The sequence below is a fragment of the Myiozetetes cayanensis genome, unplaced genomic scaffold, assembly GCF_022539395.1.
Source record: "Myiozetetes cayanensis isolate MyiCay16 unplaced genomic scaffold, myiCay2020 scf16, whole genome shotgun sequence".
In the NCBI taxonomy this organism is placed as follows: domain Eukaryota; kingdom Metazoa; phylum Chordata; class Aves; order Passeriformes; family Tyrannidae; genus Myiozetetes; species Myiozetetes cayanensis.
The window spans coordinates 18,057,561-18,083,361 of NW_026087270.1; the positions used below are offsets into that span (position 1 = coordinate 18,057,561).

At 50.6% G+C, this 25,801-nt stretch overlaps 2 protein-coding genes and 1 long non-coding RNA gene across 5 annotated transcripts; 1 reads left to right on the forward strand and 2 right to left on the reverse strand.

Annotated features, from left to right (window-relative positions):
• Window positions 1–5,286: 5,286 nt before the first annotated feature.
• On the reverse strand, window positions 5,287–14,790 carry B3GNT9 (UDP-GlcNAc:betaGal beta-1,3-N-acetylglucosaminyltransferase 9). Of its 3 annotated transcripts, none has more exons than XM_050311395.1 (3): window positions 14,522–14,790; window positions 9,498–9,540; window positions 5,287–8,765 (listed from the first exon to the last, which is right to left on the reverse strand). In XM_050311395.1, exon 3 carries the CDS (start codon window positions 8,700–8,702, stop codon window positions 7,455–7,457), a length of 1,248 nt encoding a protein of 415 aa, XP_050167352.1. In that variant the 5' UTR covers window positions 8,703–8,765; window positions 9,498–9,540; window positions 14,522–14,790; the 3' UTR covers window positions 5,287–7,454. The 3 variants fall into 3 exon arrangements, with proteins under 3 accessions (XP_050167352.1, XP_050167353.1, XP_050167354.1); XM_050311396.1 differs by having other exon boundaries at window positions 14,489–14,790; XM_050311397.1 differs by lacking the exon at window positions 14,522–14,790 and adding an exon at window positions 12,674–12,731.
• Window positions 14,791–17,051: 2,261 nt separating this feature from the next.
• LOC126637876 (uncharacterized) lies at window positions 17,052–22,332 on the forward strand. The gene is made up of 3 exons (XR_007628458.1): window positions 17,052–17,129; window positions 21,274–21,403; window positions 22,286–22,332. It is a non-coding gene; the product is annotated as an uncharacterized LOC126637876 (long non-coding RNA).
• On the reverse strand, window positions 17,123–25,018 carry TRADD (TNFRSF1A associated via death domain). Its single transcript, XM_050311398.1, has 5 exons — window positions 24,901–25,018; window positions 23,522–23,673; window positions 22,273–22,550; window positions 20,614–20,806; window positions 17,123–20,199 (listed from the first exon to the last, which is right to left on the reverse strand). Exons 2-5 carry the CDS (start codon window positions 23,661–23,663, stop codon window positions 19,892–19,894), a joined length of 921 nt encoding a protein of 306 aa, XP_050167355.1. The 5' UTR covers window positions 23,664–23,673; window positions 24,901–25,018; the 3' UTR covers window positions 17,123–19,891.
• Between the last annotated feature and the right edge of the window lie 783 nt (window positions 25,019–25,801).

Below are 25,801 nucleotides of genomic sequence, written 5' to 3' on the forward strand. Positions count from 1 at the left end.
TACAGTTGCTGGGTGTTTTTGTAATAAAATCATGGATGATCTTGCTTTTTTTTTTTCTTATCAAATAGTTCTTTTTATTTTACTGCCTTTCAGAGATCATATTTGAAGTACCTGATCAGTGTTCCTCCCTTGTAGCCAATTGAGTATGTTCTCCAAAGAAACAGTAACTAACAACTTGCAGTCCGTTTCCCGGTAGATACACTGAAGTGTTTGGGAAATTTTGGCCCTGAGGTGTAGAAGGGAAGGATGACCTTGGTGGGTAGCCCAGTGGGCTCTGCAGTGTGCTCAGCAGTGCAGTCCTTCTGCTCCTGTCAGCTGTTGGCCTGGTGCAGGTGGTGGATGGTTGATGTGGTGCAGGTGGATGGTTGATGTGGTGCAGGTGGATGGCGTGTCCAGCAGTGTGACTTTCCCAGCAGGAGGGAGGCAGTGCCTGCAGCGAGAGCAGCAAATGGGAATTCTCCTGCTGTGTTCTCGAGCCCCTTGGCTCCTGCAGAACTTTGTGGTCTCTGAATTGAGAGGCTGGGCATGCTTATTCTTGTTGCTAAATATGACAGCGATCCTGGTGCTAACTTCAATTAATTTTAATTAATCCTCTTCTAATAAAGGCTCCACAAAAGCTGCAGGAGGAGATAAATCCTTGATGGGAATATGTGACTAATGGCTTTGCAGATGCTGCCAATATCCTTCTCAGGCATATTCAGTTGAGATCCTTCAGCAGGGTGAGGTCAGGCCTGCTGCTGTAGCATGCACCCCCAGCCTTAAACAGGGTTGATAACTACAGGGACTCCCATCTCCACTTGTAATGCTCTGGTGTGTCCAGGTGACTAAAACAATGCAGGTAATTAACAGTGCTCTCCTGACAACCCAGACTCTTCTCTAGGTCACTCCCTTCATAATTGAAAATTTCTCTACACAGACAAAAAATTAAAGGCAACTTTTCCTCCTGGCTGCTGCTGCTGGGCTGAGCACACAGTGTTTGACCTGGGGGGAGGGGATCTGAAGAAACCCCCGGGGAGATTGGAGCAGCTCCTCTGGGTTTCCTCACCTGCCCTTTGTGAATGAGCTGCTCACAGCTCACTCCTCTGAGATGTTTGCTCCTCTTTGGACTAAACCAAGCCAAGCTGTTCCTGTGCTAAAGCATCAGGGAAGCAGCTGTGGAGCACTTAAGGACTTGCTGGCATGGAAGGTTTAGGAGTGGGTGGAGGGGACTGATGGCAGTTTTGAATCACCAGAGAGAAGAGAGCAAGGAATAGGGCCCAGAGGAACTCAGGGGGAGAAGGTGAGGATGGCAGTGTGACAAGGAGGAGAGGCTGGGACAAGGCAGTTCATGTGAACCAAAAGGTGTTCTGTGCATAGAGCTCCAGCTGGGCCAGGGCATCATCACCTTCCCCTCCCCAGGAAACAACAGGCTGGGGCTGCAGCAGATCCCATCTCAGCTGGTGCCCTTGGTCCTTCTTAGAATTATGTGTGGTTTGATACAGATCCTGCATGTTGGCAACATGTGCATTGGTCCATCATTTTGGTTTCACGTGATAAAACTGTTTGATATAAAGTTAAGTACACTTGCATTTTTAATAAAACACACAGTGCATATTTTGATGTGTGCCTTATTCCTTTGTAAAGAAATGAAGAGTTTATATGTGTGTGTGTCTGCTTAACTTGAATATTGCAGTATTTTCCACAGAATTCACTTGTTTACACCTAATAAAACTGCCCTTCTTTTTGGAGGTGGAGCTGACATTTCTTCCCGTATTCTTCAGGCCTGCAAGCAGTCCCTGGGCTCCTGTGAAGACCACGGGCAGTGCTCCAGAGATCGATGCTGCTGTGTAATACTAAACCCTCTGTTCCCCAAAATGCAGTTGCTGTAGAGGAAACCCAAGCTGCTGTTGCTGGGAACTGTCACACTTGTAATTCCAAACAGATTTTTTTGGTTGAAGCAGTAGTCAGGTGGTGTGTGAGAGCTGATTCATGCGCTCATGATCGTTCATATTCCAGAGCTCCCATCAAACCTGTTTAAAGCAAAATCTTCCCTGTGGCTCAGCATTACAAGAAGGTGGTGATTCATTGTTCCTGGGGCTGGCTGCAGGTGAGGTGCCAGCTGGTGTTTTCCAGAGGGAAATCTGGGGTGTTGCTGCCCACTTCACGTGGGCTTTCTACCTGTTGGTAGAGCCTGTTCGTCACCTCACTGCTCAGCCGGACTCGTGTCAGTTTTGTGTTTGATGGCTCAGAATGTGCACTGAGAGTGGAGCTGCAGCTGGGAGCCAGCATGGCTCTTACTCTGAAAGAGGTGCTGTGGCCAAGCCCTCAGTCCTGTCTTGCCTCTGAATTCTTGGGCAAGGACCAAGTTGTCTGATGTGGCAGGATTTCACATGGGCTGCTTGTGTTTCCCAGCTCTTTTGAGTTCAGAATCATTTTTGGTGTCATGCTGTAAGAAACATTACTCCATGCTAGTTACAAGTGTTCCAGTTCAACTTTTACCCAATGAACACCTTTTTTTTTCTTTTTTTTTTTTTTTTTACCTTGAGTACACCACGGCAAAGCCTCCTCTGTGACTCTGCCACACATAACCTGGCCCAGCACACGTAGCCAAATAAATACCTCACTCTGAGTGCCTGGGCAGTTAAAGTACAAGTTAGTTCTGGATGGGTATTTTTGTGCAAAGGTTCTTTTAGTGGCCCAGGATGTTTCAGAGACAAGGCTGAAGCAAAACAAGGGGAAGTGAGTAGGAGTTAGTGAAGCAGGGGGCTTTGTCACGGGCCATGATGGGACCAGCTCAGTTCACAGAGTGAGAACTGCACCCACCAAGGGGTTTGGTTCTGCTGGGCTGTGTCACGTGGAGGGTTTGGGTGCAACTTAAATATCACATTCTTTACCTGTGTGAACTTTTGCTGTAAATAGTACAGTCACTGTTTAAATGTTTTATCTGCCAGACCTTACACACAAAGCTTTTGTGGTGTTTGTGGGGATGTCTGTTTTTCCAGCAGGCAGAATCATCCCTTCTCATAATCCCGGAATACCAAGTGCCTGAAGCAGCAGAAAGGTGAGCTGCAGTTTGCAGAGTGGGTCACTCACTGTGGTGTAAGATAGTGTTATAACAGTCCCTTTTGTTCTGGACTAGTTGCAATGATTTAATGTAATCTTCTCTCTTTGATACACTAATGAATTCCCCTTTAAATGTTGCTCCTTTAGTTATTTTACAGTACTGCATATTGCAATTTTGGAATCTGGTGTTAAGTGCTTTAATGTTTCACACCTACACTAGATATTCCACTGAGTGCATAAGTGTCATTCCAGTATTATTATCCTTCAGAGAGACATTTAGTGTAAATACCAATCACAAAAAACCCTGCACGATTATGCAATGTGCAGTCTAATCAACTAAATAACCAAAACAGTCTGGTTCACTGTATTCCCTTTTCACCTCTGCTCGTCTCTCCTGGAAAAACTGCAGCCCTGAAATCCCGAGTTCACCCCGTCCCTCACTGGCAGCTCTGGTGCATCCCCAAGTAGAGAGGCTGTGGAGGTAACTTCAGCCCCTTCTTCTGCTTCCATGGCCACACTCACCACTTAATACCGTGCCTTGATTCCCACTCAGCTCAGTCAGCCCCTGGGACAAGGCTGTCCCTGCACACCTGGGGTATTCTACACTTTTTGCCTGTTTTTAGCACAGGGCTTCTCAACAGATGGGCTGGGAAAGTGAGGGAGAGAGAGAAGATCCATGAGCTGGGTTTGGATGGATTGGAGGGAGCACTGGGCTGGTCAGGAATGGGGGGGGGAGCTGTTTCCCACTCTTGGAGAGACTCAGATGTGCTCCTTCTTTGGGGTTTACTTTCCCCTCTCATTTCTCAGTATGGTTTTCTTACTGACCATAGGCCTAGAAAGTGATGAGAGTTGTGTTTAGAAGTCCTGCTGCTTTTTAAAGCTGTCCATGGAGGCAGTGGCATCGTTAAGAAATGTGGGCATTTGCTGGGCTGCAGCTCCAGCTGGCAGAGGCACAACCCAGGAGATTGGCAGTTCTTCAGGCTGGGCTCTGGGCTGGACTCTTCCTCTCTGCTCTGATGCTCTTCCAGCACTCCAGGGAATGTTCTCTGTGCTAATATTCAGTGAGGATTCTCTGAGCTCTGTGATTATTTTGTACTGTTTGAGTTTGCAGTTGGGTTTGCTGCTGAGAACCTGCTGCAGAAAGATGAATAATTAAACTGCAGACAGGAAGAACAAGATTTTACCACTCCCCTGCTTAAGCCATCTTTGCCTCTCTTTCTGATGATGCTGAGTCTGCAGTGGCCTGACCGACTGAGGGATCTTGGCATTCGCTACCAGTTCCTGTGTCCAGAGAAGAACTCGGAGGTGTTGAATGTGAGGTTCAAGCCAGCTCTGCTCGTTGGAGTGACCAAATCTGGCTACTTATGTACAGTAGGAATAAAACATGACTGTGTGGATCCCTGGGATTCAGTAAAACCTACTGTACTTTATTAATTTCAGGAGTTTATGCCTGCCCTGAGAAAGTCTGCTTTGCTTTTCTTGCTACTGGTGGAACCCACTTGGGATGTTTTTATGTTTTCTCATCAGGGGTTAGTCATGAAAAAAACTGCCAAGCAAGGCTTTTTAGCAGACATGACTGGTGTGTTGAATTAGCCAGTTAATTAAAGCTTCTCAGAAGATCCTTCTGAAATGGATGGGTTTGTTTTTCTGAGGGGCATCAGGAAGGTCAGTAGAGGGTCCTTCCTGCCAGCTCTCATGCACACCTCAGGGTTTAGGATTTTCTGAAAAGACTCTTCTAGGAACCAGTCTCCAGCTTGCATGGAGCCAAAGGCCTTCTGCCTGCTGTGCAGTGAGCAGAGTGATGCACTGCAGGGGCTGCAGCGCTGCTCCAGCATTTCCCAGAGCACTCTGCTCACACCCACGGGCTCTGGGAGCTTCCTGCTCCACGGCACAAATGCAAACTCAAAGCCAGGTCAAAGAGGCCCTGCAGCAGAGGCTGCAGAACAAAAGCAGATGTATCTTTCATTAACAGAGACTCGATTTAGTGTTCACTGGCTAAAAGAAATGATCTGTTCCCCAGACTGAGCCGTGGAGTAAACAGTTGGCTCGGGCTCTGCCAGCTCTGGGGGTATGTGCTGGCACAGGCTGTGTCAACACAGATGTCCAGCAGCAACTCTGATCTGGGACAAAATGCACTCGTTAATGCTGTGCTGTGGTAGATTGCAGATCTGAAGACATTATAGAGGGAGGAGCCAATCCGTGCATCCCCAGGCTTAAAAGGAAGACCTTACTGCAGATTGCTGAACCTGAGCAGCTGCCTGTGGGAAATGGGAAGGTAAGATGTGTTTATTTTTCTGTCATTGCCATTAAATTAAGTCCAACACAAGGAAAGACCAGGTTATCCAAAATAATGCATCATGTATTTTCCATGCTAATGTCTTCCTGAAAACTCCCTGTGGTTTCAGTCTTACAAGGTGTGTGCAGGTGTTCTTGACAGACTCACTCCAACATCTTGAGGCACATCTGCATGCTGGCTTTTAATTATGGTATAAATAACTTCCCAAACTGTAAAGTAATCACGGGTAACACATTCTTGTACAAGCTCATAAATACACAAGGATCACACATGTTAGCAGTGCAGCTCACACGAGCATTTTGTATTTCAGGATCACATCTTGTAAAGATCTCAAATGTAGAAATCTCTTGATTTCTGTACAGCTGCCCTTTCCTTGGAAACACATGACTGTAAGGCTTAAATTCACCATGAAGATTAAGAAAATGTGAGACTTGCTGATAATCTAGCAGTGGGTACCAGCAGCTTGCTGTGTCCATGGTGTGCACAGCTGGTACAAGAACTGAGCCTGAACTGCTGCTGGAGGGGGAAAATCTGCACAGAGATGAAATGCAGCTGTGCTGCAGGCTCTGTTCTAGGGACAGTAGCTTCCTGGATGTTTATGACTGACAGTAATTTCTTCCGAGGCTGTGTTTGTGTGCCATCCACAGGGATGGCACTGGGGGTTCTCTGATGGAGAGGAGGGCTTTGGAGGGGAAAAAACTGCACAAGAACCAACAAACACAGTATCAAAGGGGAATTCAGGCTCTTTGCCCCATGAATTTCCTAGCTTTTTAACCCTGATTTAGAGGAATTTCCTGCTCTGATGTCTAAGGAAAGGATATTCTTTTAAGGTAGTCTGCTGTTGGGAAAAACAAAATGCAAAGTATTGATTATATTTTGAAAAAGTATGTAATCCAGTGTTCTTGTCTGATGCTTAAAACACTTTAGAAGTTACTGACTGGACCTTGGAAAGCCCAACAGAAAGATTGCTGTGTGGTTTTGATTCCTTGTCATAAATTTAGATGGGCTTTTATTCTGAAGCCCTGTGGTCTGAAAACTACTTTTCCCCCTCGTATGACACCCACAGCAGCAAGAAAAGTCTTGGCTGCTCTTTGCAGCTGACTGTGTGCCAAGCAAGAGGTCTAGAGAGACCAGCCCAGTCCCTTGACAGGCTGTTCCTTGGTCTGAAGGAGCTCCCAGATGTGACGCAAGCAGCAGCTCTGAGGGGTTTTACCCTTAAAAGCAAAGGCCAAAGGATCTGTGATGAACTGCACTGGTGAGAGGGATCAGATGCTCTTGGATGGCTTCTGAGGTTTCTCTGAATGCCAGCACAGTGCAGAGAGCCTGAGCTCAGGCAAGAGTCAAAAACTGGCCCTCTGAGTCCTGAGGGTGTCAGTGGAGCAGAAATTTGAGCAGGAGTTGAGAGAAGTAACAGAAGGTCAGGGCTTAGAGGGATCAGCTCAAAGTTCTTGTCCTTCTTTAAAGGCCCTTTGGAAGTTCTGTTCCTTCCCAGTTATCCACATACCTGTCCTTTGCTCAGCCAGCCAGGCCAGCCTCAGCATGGTTTGATTTGCTGTGATCCAGCCCATCTGCAACGTGCAGGCCCCCATTTCAGAACCCCTGAGTTGTTCTCTTCTTACAAGGCCTCCAGAAAGCCAAGCAGGCAGCAGTGGTTTCACCTGAGCCTACACTGAGGTGCCTTGATGTCCTTTATCCTATTTACTGTTCAGTCATTTGTCAATGAGTCCAAGTCAAGCAGCAAGTTGACAATGATCCCTGTGCTCCCTGGTGCCTGGGCCCTTACCTGCATCTTCCTTCATTTCCCACGTTTCTAACAACGCTGAAAAATCTCCAAGGACTGCATTTTTCAATGTGCTTTTGCACACTGTCCCACTGAGCACTGCTATAATCCTAATAAATAATAATAAATTACATGTATTGCTACAATTATTGGGACTCATTAATAGAGGAGGACCTACACGATATGTGTGTGCAAATGTGGAATTTGGGCACGTTCCTGCAGCTGTTCGTTGTGTTCTCCCAGCAATAAGGTGTGCTCCAACACCTGTGGTTGGTTTGGCTGCGTGCAGGCTCCTTTCTGAGCTGTTTGCTGTGTCTGAGCTGCAGCCTGCCTGCACTATCTGAGGGGGGGGGCTCGTGCTGTGCTTTGAGCTTTCTTTTTCCACTGGAAAGGCTTCTTCACTTGCTTCTTCTGAGTGCAGGAGAGACGGGGGCTGTGGAGCAGGTTCCACATCAGCCAGATCTCGGCGACCTTCAGGCTGTGAACCACCATGAGGTCCCTGTAGAAGCAGGGGTCGAAGGTCTGCAGGTGCGGGGCAGCAGAGGGCCTGACGATGCCGAAGGTCTTGAACCCTTCGTGCAGAACGGGCTTGAGGTTGATCCTCTGCAAGCACATGCCCAGAAAGACGTCGTCGATGGGGAAGAGTTCCACCTCCCTGCAGGCCCGGGAGAGCCTCCCCACGGTGCGGCCGGACAGCAGGAACCCCCCTCCCCCGGCGTAGGCCGGGTAGATGCTGAGCCCGTACATGGTCTCTGGGATGTAGTACTTGCTCTGCCGGGCGCGGATGGGGCGGGCATTGTAGATGATGTCCCCCACAAAGAGGTCCTCGGCGGGGTCGTGCCTCTTGAGGAAATCGACGATGTTCTCGACGTTGACGAAAACGTCGGCGTCGCCTTTGAAGATGAATTTGACGCTGTGGCAGAACTCGGCAGCCCAGCTCAGGAAGTGGATCTCCTTCAGGGTCAGGTTGAAGAACGTGTCCATGAAGTCCCAGAGCAGAATGTCCCGGTAAGTCTGACTCTCCTGCTGGATCAGGGCCTCCCACGTCGCCAGCACCGTCCTGTTCTTTGGTGTTCCCAGCAGGAACACTCTCTGGATCTGCTCCCCGTTCACCAAGCCCTCCCTGCCCCAAGTTTTCCGGACGATCTCACGCCTGTCGAAGTCTTCAACTACCGACTTGATAGCAATGAGCAGAAAGGGCCCTCCGGGTGTTTTCCGGCATTTCCTGGGCTGGTTGACGAGGAGGTTGAAGTTCCTGTTGTCCTTGTTTAGGAGATAGTGCTTGAAGTCGAAGGCAGGATCGGTTGGCAGGGGTGCAGTTGTAGTTTGGACCCTGTTGTTGGTCACTTCTGCTTGTTTAATGATGGGGGTGACCTGGGGTCTGGGTGCTGTTGCCTCTGCTGGCATCAGTCTCTGAGGTGCTCGGGGATCTGAGAATATTTTTGGGGCTCCTGGAGGCTTCTTCTGTGCTGGCTCCTTGTTTCCTGCTGGGACTAAATGTTCTAGCTGGGAATAGAGTAAAGAGCAGAGCGCTGCCAGCAGGAGGAGGGTGCAGATCACATCCCCCTTGAGGCGAACTCTCATTGTCTCTGTGGTGTTCCTGGACTGCTAAAAGCTGTGCTTGAGCTGCCTGGCACCAGTGTCCATCTGTAAATGAGCAGAGTGTGTCAGCAGCGAGGATCTGGCAGGTCTGGAGCATGCAGGCAAGACTGACTGAAAGATCATTTAAAAAAACCAGCAGCCAAGTGTGTTTTACTCAGACAGGCACTGAGACACCTTGAGCAACTTGCCAAAAGGCACGTGGGGTTGCAACCCTGAGCCTGGCACTCCAAACTTGGTTAGTTCAGTCACTGTTCATCCTGAAAGCCACTCTGTAAGCACAGCCCAAAATCAGCCCCTCCTCCTGCATCCCTTGCTGCCATTTCAGAGATGTCACTGCTTTGGGAAGAGCAAGGTGGAAAATGATGAACAACAATCCCACTCTTCCATAAGTCTTTACTTTTTTCTTCCCTCCCCAGCTTCATAACTGTTCCTTGCTGCTTTCACCCTTTCTGGCCCAGGCCAGGGAGGGACAGAGCTGAGGGGCAGAGCTGAGGGACAGACAGAGCTGAGGGACAGGCACAGGCACAGAGGTGATGCACACAGGGCCCTTTTCCTGCCAGTAATCTTTATAAAATATTAAACCATTGTAAATAACTTCCATTAATAAGGTTAGAAGGAGCCACAGGTGTTTTTCCTCTGCCCGGTCACCCTAAGCAAGAGGTGGGGAAATAAATCCCAATATGCAGGAGCAAGACAGAGCCTGGTGTTAGTTAGGAACGTTTGTTCACGGGTGATAGATGAGGCTGCCTTGTGAAATGCAAGATACTCCTCACTTACACTTTTCCTGGTGATCTCCTGTGTCATTCAATCAGTTCTTCAACTGCAAACAGAAAATAATAAGGAAAGAGTGGTAAGAAGGCAGCAAGGAGCACGTTTCTAAAGTTTAGCTCCACCCAAAAGTTCTCCCCCAAGTGCACACAGGTATTTTATACATCCACTGACAGTGTGTCATGCTCACACGTGGCACCTGCAGTGCCTGGGCAATATTTCAAGACTTATGAGGAAGCAAAACTGGTTGATTTCTTGGCCAGCCCCTTTAACACTGTTAGAGGGACATTACTCAGACCTCATAATTTTAATGTTCTGCTTTTCCATTACTGGTCCACTGCATGTTGGAATAGAGTATTTCATCATCATATGGTATCACCTATCTTTTCCTCAGGTGCAGCTCCTCATCTGCTTTGTCTCCATTGTTTCTGAAACCTTTATTTTGGCAAACAGCATGTCTGTGCCTTGGTGTAAGGCTCTGGTCGATTTTAAATCACTTCTTCCTTGTTCTGGTGACGATGCTTTTTCCTCAGGCCTTGTTTCTTGCCTTTTTCTGGCCTCTCTTAGACTGGGGTTTTCTTCATTTGTTGGCTCTCTTCACTGTACCTTCCCTCCTGTCCCAGCCTGGGCAGATGTTTTAACTGGCACAGCTTTGATTCTAACAGGATTGTAGAATTTTCTCAGACCTCTTGTAAATTGTTGTTAAAAATGTTTAGAATATTCAGGATCTGTTTCCTGTTTATGTTCTTTCTGCCACATGGCTTGGCTGATCTCTGTTTCCAGCCCCAGGGAACAGGCCCCCTGACACGTGGAGGGTGTGAGTTTGCATCCCATGTCTGCCACGTGCGAACCCCCCTGGCAGGTCCTGCTTGCTCTGCAGCAACCAACGTGTGCCAGTCTCGTACTGAATCTTCCTTCTGAAGGTGTGGTTCCCAGAGGCTTTCCCTCACGTTGCCTTCAGTAATTTTCCCAAAGTCCTGGGGACAGGAAGGGATGGTCCCACTGCAGCCAGGACGTGCCACTGAACTGGGGTCTGTCCTCCTTCAGCCTAACCACGGGCAGAGGTTTTGCTGGGTGCCACTGAGATACCTGAAATAGGGACCCTGTCTCAGAAAGTTCACAAGAACTAAAAGTGAGGTGTTTGGGCTCCTTCTGTTGTGCTGGAATGAGTTTATTGAGGTGCTGTGCAGCTCTGGGCGTGCGGTTTCCAAAGGGAGTGGGAGATGCTCGTCCCAGTGGGGTAAATCCTGACGTTTGTGTCTCCACCTGAGCTCCCTGGGGAGTCCCCTCTCTACTCTCACAGTCACAGCAAACTTCTTTTTCCTTTTCTATAGAAAAGTTTGCTCTTATTTCAGCTGCCAGACTCCAGATGGTAATTAAGGAGCTGGATGAAAGTCCTGGCTCTTTCCTGTGTTTAATTTTATCGTCAAGGGTTTGGAATAAATTGTGTGTGTCATGGAACTCGTAATTTCCATGGCTTACAGATTTATCCTGCCAGCATCTCAGACCCTGGCAATAAATGCCCTTGGAAAAGCCAAGAAAAACCCTGAGCTGTTACAAGCCTGGGCTGATAGCCCGGGTTTTCTTCTGTGTATTCGTTTATTGAAAGTAAAGGATCTGAAACAGTGATTTCCATGCTGAAATACAGCAGTTCAGTGCTCAATAGAGACATCTCTTTTTCAAACAAAGTTGCCAGCCCTTGAAGTGATTCCTTGATCTAATTATATGGATTTTTCCAGTCTTTGTTAGATATTTCTTTCTTTGGAAGGAAACACCCTCGATTGTTACCCAGGTGTAAGCTCTCTGCATGGATGTCAGTGTGGGAAAAGCTGAATACAGAGGGACTGATCATTCTGGCTGATGCTCTGCTCTGTCCTAAGGCCAGAAAGATTATTCATCCATCTTGACACCAGGGGAAAAAAAATTACAGGGCTGTCAAAGTGAGCAGGAAATATCTGATGCCAAAGTGAAGAGGGGTGAGCACAGCAGAGCATTTCTTAGCACAGCATCTCCCTGAGGGGGCTGAGCTGGGCAGTAGGGAGAGGCTGAGAGGTCCCATGGCCATGAGGGGGCAAGATGGGGAGCCCATAAATAAGGAATGTGCTGCAGGAACCAAGTGGGGCACAGCCTGCATGGCCCAAGAGGCTCCGAAAGGCTGGAAGGGGCCAGAGCTGGGCATGGCACCCTGGGGAGTGTCCAGGCAGGAATCTGCCCTGCCCTGCTGCACGCTCGGGCTAAAGGCCCAGTCCTCTGCCTGCTTTCCACTTATTTGAGAGGAGGATTCTGAAATATGGCCAAGAACAGCTGCAATAAAAGCAGTTAGACGATGATTAAAAAAAAAAAATTGCTAGTCCTTCTTTCCCAGTTGAATGACGTGAAGCCTTGAGCTCATCCTGGAAATCTCCTTCCCTTGCAGCGCTCCTCTCACCTCCAGCACCTGGCACTTCTCTTCAGGGCCAACGGGGGAAAAAGTCTCTGGATGCTGTCTCTGAATTCAGAATTCAAGAATGGTGATTCTGGCACGTTGCTTTTTGCCTTGAAGAGCAGTTATTTGACCCAGCCAGCCCCGGGACAGGCAGCTGTGACAGCAAGGTGAGCTGAAAATGGGGTTACACTAAGCCAGGGGGTCCCAAACTGGCACCATGATCTGCTGGCCACTCATCCCAGCCCTGCTCACGGGCACATCCATCCCCACCAAGCACAGCCTGGCTGTCCCCGGCTCAGCTTGCTGCCCAGCTGCCTGGGAAGGGGTTCTGGCTCTCCCCTGACTCCTGATGCTGCAGCTGCCACTGGTGGGTCTGGGCTGGACAGCAGAGAGGGGGTCACATGCATTGTGTGGCCATGCAGCACGAGGGGCTGTGGTTGCTGATGGAGGTGTGCTACCTGTTTCTCTGTAAAATGAGCTAAAGAACCTGTGTGGGATCCAGCACTGACAGGTTTGAGGAGATTTTTTTGTAATCACCAGGGAAGCTGGGAAAATTCTGCTTGGTGGGGATGCTCTGGGGCAGTGCTTCAGGTTTGGGATATTTGTTTTCATTTCATGTTGGTTGAGTGCTTTTCATGAGAACAAAGCCATGTTTGAACACCCAGGGCTGGACACTGAGCCCTGCCCAGGCTCTGGCTGCAGAGGATAGTGCACTCATTCCCTCAGCAAGAGCAAAGCAAATTCCCAGGACCCTCCTCACCTGGTGCTGCTGTTCCTGTGCCTCAGGAGGAGTCCTGACAGTGTTCAGGAAACAATAATGACATACCCTGTGCCCATCCTGCAGCTGCACCTGTGTAAAACAGGTATGTTCAGATGAACTTCATCCCACCAGACCAGGCTGCAGCTCTGCTGGATTTCAGCAGTGCCCGATGTTTTCTGGCCCTGGCAGCGCAGGAGGAGCCCTCGTGGCAGTGCCTGTGCAGGATGAGCTGCTGCCCAGCAAACAGGGAAAGCTCCAGCTCCTCCTGAGCACAGCACCACATCCCTAGTGAGAGCGCTCAGCTGCCTGCAAGGTAGGAGAAGGTAACACACAACCCCCTTCTGCAGGCTCAGCAGCCTCGAGAGGCACTTCCCTGAGTTCAGACACAGTCCTGTGTGCTGGTAGCCCCTGATTTTCAGAGTTACAGAGAGCTCAGCAGCTCAACTCACAGCTGAGTGCTCTGGGGAGACAGGCCCCTCCTGAGCAGCCAAGCACAGGACGAGGAACCTGCCCTCTCTCTTCCAAACATTCATTTTTCTTGGCCCCAGGAGGAGAATAAACCCTTGCAGATTTGTGAAGGGGTAAGAAACAGTCCCACTGAAACAACCACCTTCCTTTCCCAGCCCTGCCCAGGCTGTAGCACCCACTGCCTCTTGAGCTCTCAGACCCTCTTCTGATCTGATAAATAATTTGCCTGACATGCCCCAAGCCCCAGCAATCACAGTGCATTAGCATGGATGTGTTATTACACCCAGGCACAAATGGCAGAGGGAGTAACTGCCCATGTCACAGGGATTGAATTATTTTCTTTCTATCTTTGTGACACTAGAGAGCTTGGAAATTCCTGTGTTTTGCTCAAACATGGGAAAGATTCATGTCCTTTTACTGATGAAGAATGGCTTGTAAGTGTAAAGTGCCACTACTGGAACATGTTCGTGGTTGAGAGGAAACCGTGTCTGAGAGCACTGGAGTCACTGTGCAGAGAAACCCCAAGCTTCTGTAAAAGCAACTGAAAAGTTCTTCGGAAAGCAGAGTGTAAGGCAGATGTCTCAGGCTGGAGGCTCCGTGCTCAGAGCCCGCAGCCGCCCCTGCTGCGTGTTAACCATCACAGTTCGGGGTGCTGCACGTAACAACATTCGCAAGAGCAACAAGGCAACAAAAAAAACCCCGCAGGCTGGAGGCAAAGGGAAGCAGTGAGGACAGTCTCCAGTTCACCCTGCTCGCTGCAGAACTGTCCCCGACCCCCCGATCAAACGCACGGAACAGACACTCACAGCCCTCATCAAACGTCCAGAACAGACACTCACAGCCCTGATCAAACGCACGGAACAGATACAGCCCTGATCGAACGTCCAGAACAGATACTCACAGCCCTGATCGAACGTGCAGAACAGATACTCACAGCCCTGATCGAACGTCCAGAACAGATACTCACAGCCCTGATCGAACGTACGGAACAGATACTCACAGCCCTGATCGAACGTCAGATACTCACAATCCTGATCAAACATCCAGAACAGATACTCACAGCCCTGATCGAACATCCAGAACAGATACTCACAGCCCTCATCAAACGTCCAGAACAGATACTCACAGCCCTGATCAAACACACAGAACAGACACTCACAGCCCTGATCAAACGTCCAGAACAGATACTCACAGCCCTGATCGAACGTCAGATACTCACAGCCCTGATCAAACACACAGAACAGATACTCACAGCCCTGATCGAACGTCCAGAACAGATACTCACAGCCCTGATCGAACGTACGGAACAGATACAGTCCTGATCAAACACACAGAACAGATACTCACAGCCCTGATGGAACGTCCAGAACAGACACTCACAGCCCGTTTGATAGCGCCGATCCTGTCCCCCCGGTGCTGTGTGGGCTGCCAAGCCGGCACATCTGGATGCAGTTAGTGCGGGACATTCCTCAGCCCTTCCCGGAGCCGGGGAAGGAGCTGTGGGAGCAGCAGCGCTCGGGGCCGCTCCGGGCCGGCCCGGGCTGTCCCCAATGCCCCTCGCTCGGCCCGGGAGCTGCGGCCACGGCCCGGCCCCTCCGGCACCCGCACACCGCGCGGGGTGGGGAGCGCTGGGTGCGGGCTCCGGCACGTGATCGGGATGGGATGGGATGGGGATGGGAATGGGATCGGGATCGGAGCGCGGCGGCTCCGCGGGACAGGGCGGGGCGGAGGCGCTGGGCACGTCCCTCATCCTGCAGAGAGGTGCGGGGCTGCTCCCCCACAGCTTGTGTCAGTAGGAAATGCACTGGGTTTTCTTTCTGACTTTCTTCTTCTTTCCGTTCCGCAGTTTGGGGTTTGTGTTTGTTTATTTTTTGTGAGTATTTACCTCTGCAAAGAGTCAAACTGAAAAATTGAGGTTGGGGTCAGCTCAGAAGTAACATCCAGCTGGGGGTTGGTTTCTGCTTTTCCTAGTAGGGAAATGGTGGGAGGAGGTGAGAGTTCAGCAGTACAGAGGCTGAAGACAGATTCGAGGGTTCCTCCCAAAACACTGAAAAAACCCCAAACCCCACCTGTTTTGGTTTTCCATTTAATTTGAAATAGTTCAAACCAAAACATTTTTATTTGGAGCCAAATCTAAACTGCCATCACTACTGATCTGCCAGCTGAGTGCAGCCATAGCACTTCCAGTCTCTGTGGCTGTTTCTTTGTCTCTGCAGTGTAAACAGTGACCCTCATTCCTCTAGCAGAGGCCAAGTGTCTGGAGAGTGCCCAGACCACGGCCTCTTTAGAAAGCAAAGTTTTTTGTTTACAGTGAACTTGTTACAAAGGCAGGTTTTGTTCTACTCTGTTGTTTTCACAAACACCCGGCTGTTTTTTAAACATAACATAAAAATCCCTTTTTGTCAGCATCTGGGCTTTTTTGATGTGTTTTTATTTTTTTTTTTTATTTATTCAAATGTTTTGCTTTACTGAACACAATGTCAGGGGAAGAGCGGGTTCCTGATGGGACACCCTCGGGCCCTGCACTCCGGTGCTGCAGGCTGGGAAAGCCCTTTGCTGGTGATCAGCAGCTCCCTGAGCAGCTCAGCTGGTCAGACACCCCGGCCAGAGATGTTATTCACATTCACACTGTCCCTGGGCCAGCCCAAGGTACTGTCCTGAGTGTTTCATGAAAGCCTCTGAGCCGTCTGTCATCAAAAGTATGTATTTATTTATAAAACAGAACTGAGAAAAAAATATACCAGTGTTTTTTTTTCTATACAAGACAATTCCTTGGAGGTTAAATGTCCTGGACCCAAGGATACATGGCATTCAGTCCATAGCTGTAGATGGCTGATCCAGATCTGATGCTGAACATCATGGCAATTTGGAATTAGAAGATGTGCAAGTGATTTTCCACTGACAACTAAGGGACCATCCATCTCCTGCAGGTTTCAGTTAGAGATGTATGGCCAGATCCCTTCAGTGACTTTAAAAATGCAATCCAGAGAAGAAAAGAACATATAATGTTTGACTCTGGGCATTAAATTGCTTCACTGTCTGAATCCATACAAAGGACACGTGGGCAGACCTTGGCTGGTGTAAAGCCAAGGATCTCACCATGTCCTGCACACACTCCAGGGCGTGGGACCCAGGCAGCAGCACAACTTCTCATGCCAAACCCAGGGTTGAAATGGATGTGAAATAAGCAGGTATTTTCCTTTGAGACAATTTTATATCAGGCTGTACTGACAGGTTTGCCTCTATCAGATGCCTTATGCCAGAGTATATCTGGTGAGCATTTAACTTTCACTCCCTTCCTTATTATCTCTGTTTGAACACGGCAGCTCAGCCATGCCAAAACAAATCATTCACATTCTCCTTTGGATGGATCTTTTATTCCTTCTGGCAGCCTGAAAGGAGCCTCCTTCAAATCTGAAACACGGTTAGAACTACAGAAACAATCTGTACCACAGAAAAACCCTCTTGGATCCTGTCCTCTAAGCACATTTTGGACTGGTTTGTTGCCATTTTATATTTTACCTATTTCAGGTTTTATATGCCACTGATTAGCATCTTTATTTGCTTTTAATATTGTGTTTGATTCTGAAACACCACCACCACCACCCCTGAAAATAATCTTTTTGCCCCTCATAATCTCAGTATTTTAGAGAAGAGCTGTTATGGGATGAGGCCAAACCTTCCCACAGCAGCTCTGCCCGTGGCTTGTCCCCCACAGCAGGCATGAGTGAATGGGTATCAGCAGGGAGGGAGCTGGTTTGCTTGCCTGGCCCAGAGCAGCTGACTGTGCACAGGCAGGCAGAGCAGTGTTCCCCCTCCTGTCCTCACCTCCAATCTCCTCTTTCACTCTCAGGCCTCTGTGAAAATGGTTTTGTCTGTGCCAGACAATACTGACCAAACCTACTTTTTTAGCAGGAAGGAGTCCACTGGAGACCAGACCTGAAGTCTTCATTGCACCTGCTGCTGATGACTGACCGTGGAAAAGGAGGTAAGGAACAGCCACTCTATGCTCCTAAAAGTGCAATGTGCTTAAGACAATTCCACCATGGAATATCCCTGGAAAACCCTTTTCCTTCGAGTCTCTGCAATGAAGGCACCTGTGAATGCTGTTAAAGATGATGATATTCCAGAAAGGTTGCCAGGGGCTCCAGCACTTAATGGCACTTTGGAGAGGGAAGGTGTGAGTAAGAGGAAATACAGACGCCAGTCGCTGGCAGAGAGAGGAAATGCACAGTGCTTGCTTTCAGGGAAAAGCATTCATGCTCAGTGCTCTCTAAAAGAGTAATAGCTGCAAAAAACTATGCTGGACTTGAAGTAGATGCTGAATAATAAGACTTTCTCATTTTAAGCATTAACAGATACTACAAAAACTAGTAATTCTCACTACTCAGAGGCTGCCTTATGTGAAAGTTGTGTACATGAATAGCTAGTCTGAGAGCTTAGAAAAACTTACTACAAATAAGACAGCAGGCTATGCATATGACCTTGTCTTCTTTAAAAAATCATTTCTGCAAAATCAAGAGCACACCCTCTTGCTGTTAAAAGCAATTTTCCAGTTTCTGATTTTTAAAATTTTTTAAAATACCATTTTTAAAATACCAATAAGCAGGTGGGTTACTGCCAAACAGAGTTCCCCAGCTGGGATCTCGCAGGAAAGCTAAATGCTTTGAGGTGTGGTTCCACAGCAGCCTACATTAACTAAGGTCAGCAGTGCTGGTCCCAAAAGCAAAACTGTCACAGAGGTAATTGCTGCGTTTGGGGAAGAGCACTGGTACTACTGAAGGGAGAGGGTAGGATGTGGAGCAGGAGTGGAGATGAGACTGCAGTGGCACTGACAAAAGCCACAGCCTCTGCAGAGATGGTGCCTGCATAAAGTCCTGCTTCCTTTGAAGCTCAGGGCAAGATGGAAGCAGATTCACTCACCCTGAAAACATTCTCCCCATTTTTAACCCCCATCATCCCTTTCCTGACTGTGTATGTAACCTTGGGGATTTAAAATCTGCAGACAACAAGTGAGTTTCTCAGGCTTACACTGAGGGCTGTGATGCTCCTCTCACCTGAGGCAGGTGGATCCCCCCTGGGTAGAAGCTGGACATCTCAATCCTGCTCATCCAGGTCTCCATTTCAGCAGAACCTGAGGGAGCAGCTCCAGCCCCAGGAGCTCTGCTCTGGACCCACACCTGAACCTGAGGTTGCATTCCTTCTTACTGAATTACAGCTCTGACTCCAGGGAAGGATTAAGGCTGTCAGGGCCTCACTGAGAGCTGGTCCTACCATGACTGCCAGCAGCCTGGTATTCTCACATGCACACAGGCTTTGTGTGTGCAGCCAGAGCCACCCTCTGCATCTGAAATAACTTCCACAGCCCACTGCCTATTCCCACAGATGGGAAGGGCAAACAGAGATAGGTTTTTACTAATCCTTTTCAATTAATTCTATCAGGAAAGCCTTGGGAATATGTCAGAGGTAATCAACTGCTGTTGTGCCCCACAGGACCTGTGTCACACTAGACACTCTGTGCTTTGTTATGGCAAAGGTGTGCTGTCTGCTCAGCCACACCAGCAGGCACTCAGCTTCTCCCACTGAAAGCAGGAGTCAGCCCCGGGGTTTGGGAGATTTGTCTCTTCAGCCATTTTTACCCTAAAAATCAGTGCAGGTAAATCCAGGGACAGCAGCTGACGCTCAGCTGTCACCCAGTGACAGCAGCACCAGGGAAAGGCTCTGTGCAGATGCTGTCGCCCGTGGCATGTGGGGTGTGAGAGGCCCCTCCGGAGAGCTCAGCGGGCCGGGGTGGGCGGTGAGCAGGGAGTGAAGGAGGAGCAGCCCCAGGGCAGGGGCGGTGTCTCAGCTCTGGATCGGGATGGCCACACCTCAGAGCAGCAGCTCCAATCCACGAGGGTCACTCGCTGGCTCAGAGGCTGCTTTCCACAGCTGCAGGCCCCTCAGGCTGCCAGGCAAGAGCTGAGCACGATGTAGTCAGTATATCACTGTCCACCACAGAGCAGAAAACGCTGAGAACCATTGTCTGAATTTGAGTTTGTCCACGTTGCTTTTTCAGTGCCTGAAATTTGTTCTGCAGCAGCAATCTTGTGCCCTGTGGAAGATTAAGGCTGTTCCAGCTAGAAGGGAAACCTTCAGGTGGTGAGTGGTGGGAAGGAGCTATAATAGAGCAGGGCAGGACAGATGGACTTGCCACAGATATTTTTCAAACAAAGAAGGAAAATAATATAAAATTGACTTTTCCTTAATTTCCCCTCTGTCTTTCCTTGATGTCATGCCTGAGGGCATAAATGTCTTCAATATAAAAAAGATATTGCAGCTCCCCAGGTGATGGCCCTGAGACACAGCCTGAGAAGCAGTGGCATTGTCTGCTTCCCAGAAAAATTCTCTGAGATGCCTTGCTTGCTTTTCTCCTCTCCCCCACTCTCCCCTAGGGCTCTCTGTCTGGCTGCTTCCCTGTGACAGTCCTGAAGGAAGCTACCTTCCCTTCCCTCAGTGCTGAAGGAAGTCAGGCTGAAAGCCTCTCACCAGTTCACAGGAGGGTAGTGCTGCCTTCTGGAAACACAATGAAACAGGGAACGGAAGAGGTCCATGCTGGCTTCTGTGAGCACAGGGCCTCTCCCCTGGACATTCCAACCTAGATGGAAACCTGTGGTGATTTTCAGGGCTTCACATTCCCAGAACCTGGCAGCAGTTTCATACAGTAGCTAAAGCAGGAAAGCCCTTAGCAATGGCACTGCCCTTTGGGCTCTAGGAGCAGTCCTCGTTGGAGTGGAGGCCCAAGAGCTCCTCAGCCACGCTGATGAGACTGTTTTCTTCCAGGGCTGCGATCAGCCGTGCTATTGTGGCCTTCTTGCCCTCTGACTGGATGAACCTGAGCAGCAGCTGGTAGGCTTGTTCATACAGTCCCTCTCGGTCGTATTCGAGGGCCAGGTTGTCAATGACAGGGTCACGCAGGGCCCGGCAGCTCTTCTGCAGAGAGCGACCCACTTGCTTCCACTTCTTGGACACGAGCTTGGCAAACTTCTGGTGGTCATCCAGTGTGATTGTTCTGTTGTCTGAAAGGGACAGAGGGCAGGTAAACACAGAGCTTTCCTGCTGATGGGATGCAGTTTGGGCCAGCCCTAGGCTTGGTCAATGTTCTGTGGGGCAGGGAACCTGTTCAGTGTCCACAGCACGTTGTTAAACTGCTGTGAAGCTGCTCTGCTTGTCCTCTGCTGTTTCAGCACCAGGGCAGCAGTCTGAGATTGGGGCAGTGAAGCTAAAGAGACTGTCGTGCTGTGAGCAGTTCCCCCACCACTGGAAAGGGGAAACCAGCAGGAGTTAAGCCTCCCTGCTTGCTGCCTCCCTGCTCACTGTGCACAACATTTCAGTTCTCCACAGCCTGCCAGTGTGTGGTCATGCTAATCCTCCCTCTCAGGCTGTGAGGCAAGGAACACCGAGGGTTGTCTTGGTTAGTTCTAACTACTCACCAAACTGCTGTCCCTGAAAGATGAAGGTGTCTTGTGGGGGAAGGGAGCTGCCTTGAGAAGGATAAGGCAGGGATGGGGACCTCAGAGGTGCACAGTCTTTGACAGCCACATTGTTGTTGAGGCTCTGGTGAACAGTCAGGCTCTTGAGGCGTTCCTCCAGCTCCGTGATTTCCTCGTCCCGCAGGCGGTCAGGCTGCAATGCAAACACCATCAGTGACTCTGCCAGGGCCACCTTCCTGCAAAGCTCTGGGTACTTAGCTAGAAGGTGATGGTACTTAGCTTAAGATGATGGTGTCAAGAGAGGAGCAATGAGATAGCTATAGCATGAGCTGTAAACCAGCTAAATGAGATGGTCTAATGGAGCTCTGGCTGTAAATGTGTGAATTTGAATCTGTAACATGATATGACATACACCATCTCCCCCTCCTGCGTTTCTCCTGTGCAGTGCTTATGAGTTGCACACAACTGCTGCTACCCCATGCTTATTTTCAGCAGCCTTCTGCAAGAATTAGGGTGCACTATAGGCAGCAGGGCTCCTCCAAACTCCATATGAGGGTCAGACCCACAGAACAGGGTGACCTGATCCAATGGCTTGTGGCCACCAAAGCAGGCAGCTCCTGTTATCACCTTCTGTCTCTCTCTGTCCCTCTGTTCCCTAAGGTTTGTGGTTCCTGGGTCCTTGCCAAGCCAGTTTTTCTCACTAACCAAGAGAAAACTAGTCTGACCTCCAAAAAGCAGCTAATGGGGAATGGAGTAAAGAAGGCAAAGCACGTGGGAAGAGTCAAACCCGGTGAGTACTCTGGCTCAGTCTGAGCTAAGCACTACTTCATCTCATGTACAGCAGGTACCAGCACTGCCCTCAGCTGCTGACAGCTGTGCCCCACTGCCATCTTTCTGACTGTGGCTCCATTAGGCGGGGTCAGACTGAGACTCTTTTGGGGAACTGAGAATAAGCCCATCTCTTTTGTCCAGTCAGCTAGTTCAGCAGAGGGAGGGAGCAGCAAGCCAAAGTTGACAAGTTGTTTGGTCCAGAGATGAAAGGTTTGAGTCTCAATTCTCTGTGCTTGCAGAAAAGCAACCTGGCAAAACCTGTGGGCTCTGAGAGACGTTGCCCTCAGCAGGGCAGCCCAATCCTGCTGGCAGCAGGTGCTGTGTGTCCCCACTATGTCACAGGTGGCTGGTTAATGTGCTGGCTGTTTGCACTCACACTCATTTCTAGGTGCAGTTGCTGTTGCTGCTCTTGGAGCAGGGGGTGTGAGAGGCAGGGGAGGAAGGTGCTGGGCAGTGATGGTTCCACACAGGACCACTGTCCTCTCTGCCCCCTCACAGCTGTATCAAGGCACACCTGTGCTCTCAGCGTCACCATCTAGCATTCCTCCTCTCAGGGGGGATACCATCCACGCTAACTGTTACACACAGGAGCCACAGTGATTTAGCAGGAGCTCTGCAGGATGTTTTAGGTAACGCTATTGCCCTTCTGCAAAAGTGCACAGCTCTTTTCTGGGGAAGGGCAGAGCTCTTCACACCTTACAGCTGAGAACTAGAGGAAGGAGTTTGTCAACCCAACGTGCTGCATCAGAACAATATTTGCAGCCACCTTCACAAGCCCTGTGCCACCGCTCCTCGTTGCTGCCTGGCCTCCCTCCCCCTCCCACTCACCTTTTCTCTGTAGATGCACTCCAGGCAACGATCCTCATCCTTCAGCATGTTGTCGAGGTGCTCGCTGCCAGCCTTCAGCTCCATTTCCAGGGGCACTGTGGTGGTGGCCAGAGAGAGCTGGAGGTGGCTCTGCAGGGCCCTGTGGAGCAGCCCATCGCGGTAGCTGCGCAGGAAGCGGCGGCAGAGCTCCTGCCTGCAGAACTTGAGCTGCACGATCAGCTGCGGGTGGCTGCAGTGCACTTTGAGCACGTCCACACCGTTCATGCTGCCCGTGGAGTCTGGCGGGGAGAAGTGAGCAGAGTCACAGAGTCCAGGCCTGAGACAGCCCACCCAGACCCACTCCCACCCACCACCAAGCCTGCAATGGAGCAACTTTTGAATTCTCTCTGGGACAAAGTTCTCTGGCATGAAGAGCCTGCACATGAAACCAAGAGGGAAGGATTAAGTTTTCGCTGCCCTCCCACCATGGAGCTCCATGAAGTATGGTGTCCAGCTGAAGATGTATGGAACTGCATCCCAGGTAATTATATCGACACTGCTTATTAGGGGAAGTTTTAAATCTGAGGTTCCATTCCCAGGGCTGAGATGGTTATGCTAAATTGGTAGCACAGGAAAGTTTTATAGGTGAAAGCTCATTTCAGCTCAGAGCTCAGTCAGTCTTCAGTCCTTGTGACTGGAGTTTTATGCAGTGATGAAGGTTTCCTCTGCAGTCTGTGCCTAGAGGTAACTTTGGCTGGTGAATGACAGATCCAGCCACAGGAATTAAGCTGCTTGGGACTGGGCCTTGACTTGTTATGGTCTTTTGCACAGAGGATTAATTCACAGTAAAATCTTGGCAAGGAGAAGCCAGGGATGTATCCTCAAACATTACTGTAGGAGGAGCAGGAGCAATGTGGACAGCAGAAATTGCCAGGCTTCTTTTTAATTTAATTTCCCCCTCATTTCCCAGGCACCACTATGATGAGCATGGCTCCATCTCCCCCTCCCCACAGGTATCAGAAGGCTGTTTGGTAGGGCCCCTGAAGCCTTCTCTTCCCCAGGCTGAACAGGTCCAACTCCCTCAGCCTCTCCTCACAGGACAAGTGCTCCAGCCCCCAACCATCTTGGTGAACCTCTCCTGAACTTACTCCACTTTGCTGTCTTTCCTAAACAGTGAGGACAAGTTCCCTACCCATGAACGTGAGATTAAAGAAAGGCGTGGAACTGTGTGAAGAGACAAGGCAGCACAGCAAGATATGAGAAGAGATACCTGCTAATGCCAGCTTCAGTGCCCTGAACACACTGGGCTTCTTCTGGGAGCTCTCGTAGAGAGATGGCAGAACGATGGTCTTGCTTGTCGACTGGAGGAAGAGGTAAGCACTGCCAATCCAAGGAGTGGAGCTGCCTGCCATCTTCAGCACCCTACAAAATCACACAGGCAGCTGAGAGACCAGAGGGAAAATGGCCTGGTGCCAGGAGAGTGCTTACACCAAACACTAAGCCACAAGCATGACAGAATTATGGGGATTTACCCTTATTTCTTAGAGGAGTGCTGATGTTGTTAAAGCAAGTGTAACCTTTGAGGAGTTTACTGTTACTCTGCAAAGCACAGCACTGTAGGGACATGGTGTGCCAAAACGAGCAGCTCACAAAGCTTTGCTTTCATTTTCCACTGGAGTCCATTTATTTCATAGTCCAAATATAAGACAAAGCAAAGAGTTTCAGTCCTCATGCCTCTGACTGACCAAGCCAAGCTGACAAAGCCTGACGATGCGTAGTTGAGGTGCTCCAGGAGTCCTGGTTCTGGCCCTTTCCCATGGACTGAAGCCCTACTGCAGGGCAGAGGTGTTTTACCTGAGGTCCCAGTGCCCTGGTTGTCTTCAGTAAAGGATATGTTACAGAGCCCAGAGCTCTTGTAGCAGAACACTCTACACAGATAGGACAAGGGGTAATGGTTTTAAACTAAGAGATGGTAGATTTAGACCAGATATAAGGAAGAAATTTTTTACAACGAGGGTGCAGAAACACTGGCAAAGGTTGCACAGCGGGGTAGTGGGTGCCCGATCCCTGAAAATATTCCAGGTCAGGTGTGAGGGGGCTCTGAGCAACCTGGCCAAGTTGAAGATGTCCCTGCCCACCACAGGGGGGTTGGACTGTGCCTTGAACGGTCCCTTCCAAGCCCAGCCATGCTGTGATTCTGTGGCTCAGGGCTACTCCTCTGCTTTGCTTATGCCCTTTGCTGCCGTGCCCCTGCAGTGTTATCCCAGCAGGTGAACTGTGCGGCCCCCCCAGTCCCCACTCTGCACCCCTGTGCCGTCAGAGCACCAGCCCCGGCAGCAAGGCCCGTTCGTGCCCATCGCTGCTGCCCTTCCCGCCGGCTCCTGGCAGGGGTCGGGCCGCTGCCGCTCCCTCCCCGCGGCGGGCTGGCCCTCGGGAAGGCGCTGGAGCAGCCCCTGGCCCCGGCGGTGCCGCCCGAGCTCCCCGGCTGCCCCTGGCTGTGCCCCAGCCCCGCGCCGGGCGGGCCCCGCGGGGACCGGAGCGCGGCCCCTCCGGCCCGGCCCGGCCCGGCTCTGCCTGTCCCGGCGGGACCGACCCGCCTGCCCCCGGCCCGGCCCGGCCCCGCGGCAGCCCCGGGCCCGGCGGCGTTACCTCCTCCCGCCGCGCGGCCTCGGAGCCCGAGCCGGGCCGAGCCGGAGCCGGAGCCGCCGCTTCCGCCCCGCGCGGCGCCGCCCGCCGGGCCCGGCCGGGGCTGAGGGAGGGGAGTCGGCCCAGCCCGGCACGGCCCGCGGCACCGCGCCAGGCACTCGCCCTGCTGCAGGCTGCCAGCCCCGGCCCCAAACCCGGCCCCGGCCCCGGCCGCCCGTGGCTCGCCGGCCGCACACCCGGCCCGGCGCTCGGTCACTCGGTGGGTGAGGGTGTCGCAGTGGTCACAAACACTCCGCTCCGCGGCCTCAGAGCCGCCCACCGGCCGGGTCCGCGGGTGTGCCCCGGGCCGCTGGGGTCGGTGGAGCCCTGCGGAGCTGGTGCGGACTCAGGAGAGCTGGGGGCCCGGCTGGCACCGCTCCGCCTTCCCCCGTGGTGCTGCTGCTGAGAGCTGCACAGGTACAGGGAATAAAGCGGCTTTCCCCGAGTCGAGAGGTCCAGTGCTAAGCAAAGCAAGATTTGAGTCTCCATCACTCAGCCTCGGGTCACACCTTTCTGCCCAGGCTGCATTTACCTTGCATGGGTGTCCTGTGAGCAGAGGGGTGACGGCAGCCCCCTTGTTTGTCCCCAGCTGGCAAGAAGCTGGCATGGACCTGGGGCCAGATTCTGTCACTCTGGCTTGGCAGTGATATGTGCAAACTCTTGGGGGATCGGAACTTCAAACAAAAGCAGGAAGCATTATAAAGGATTAAAAATACCTATGCATTTGATACTGTTTTACAACAGTAGTATTTTAACAATGCAAACTTAATTTGTTTGCCAAAGGAGAAACGTGATTGAAATAGGTCTGGGAAGGGGTTAATCTAGGCTGGCTCTCCTGGGTGCTGTGCTTTACAGCTCAGAACAG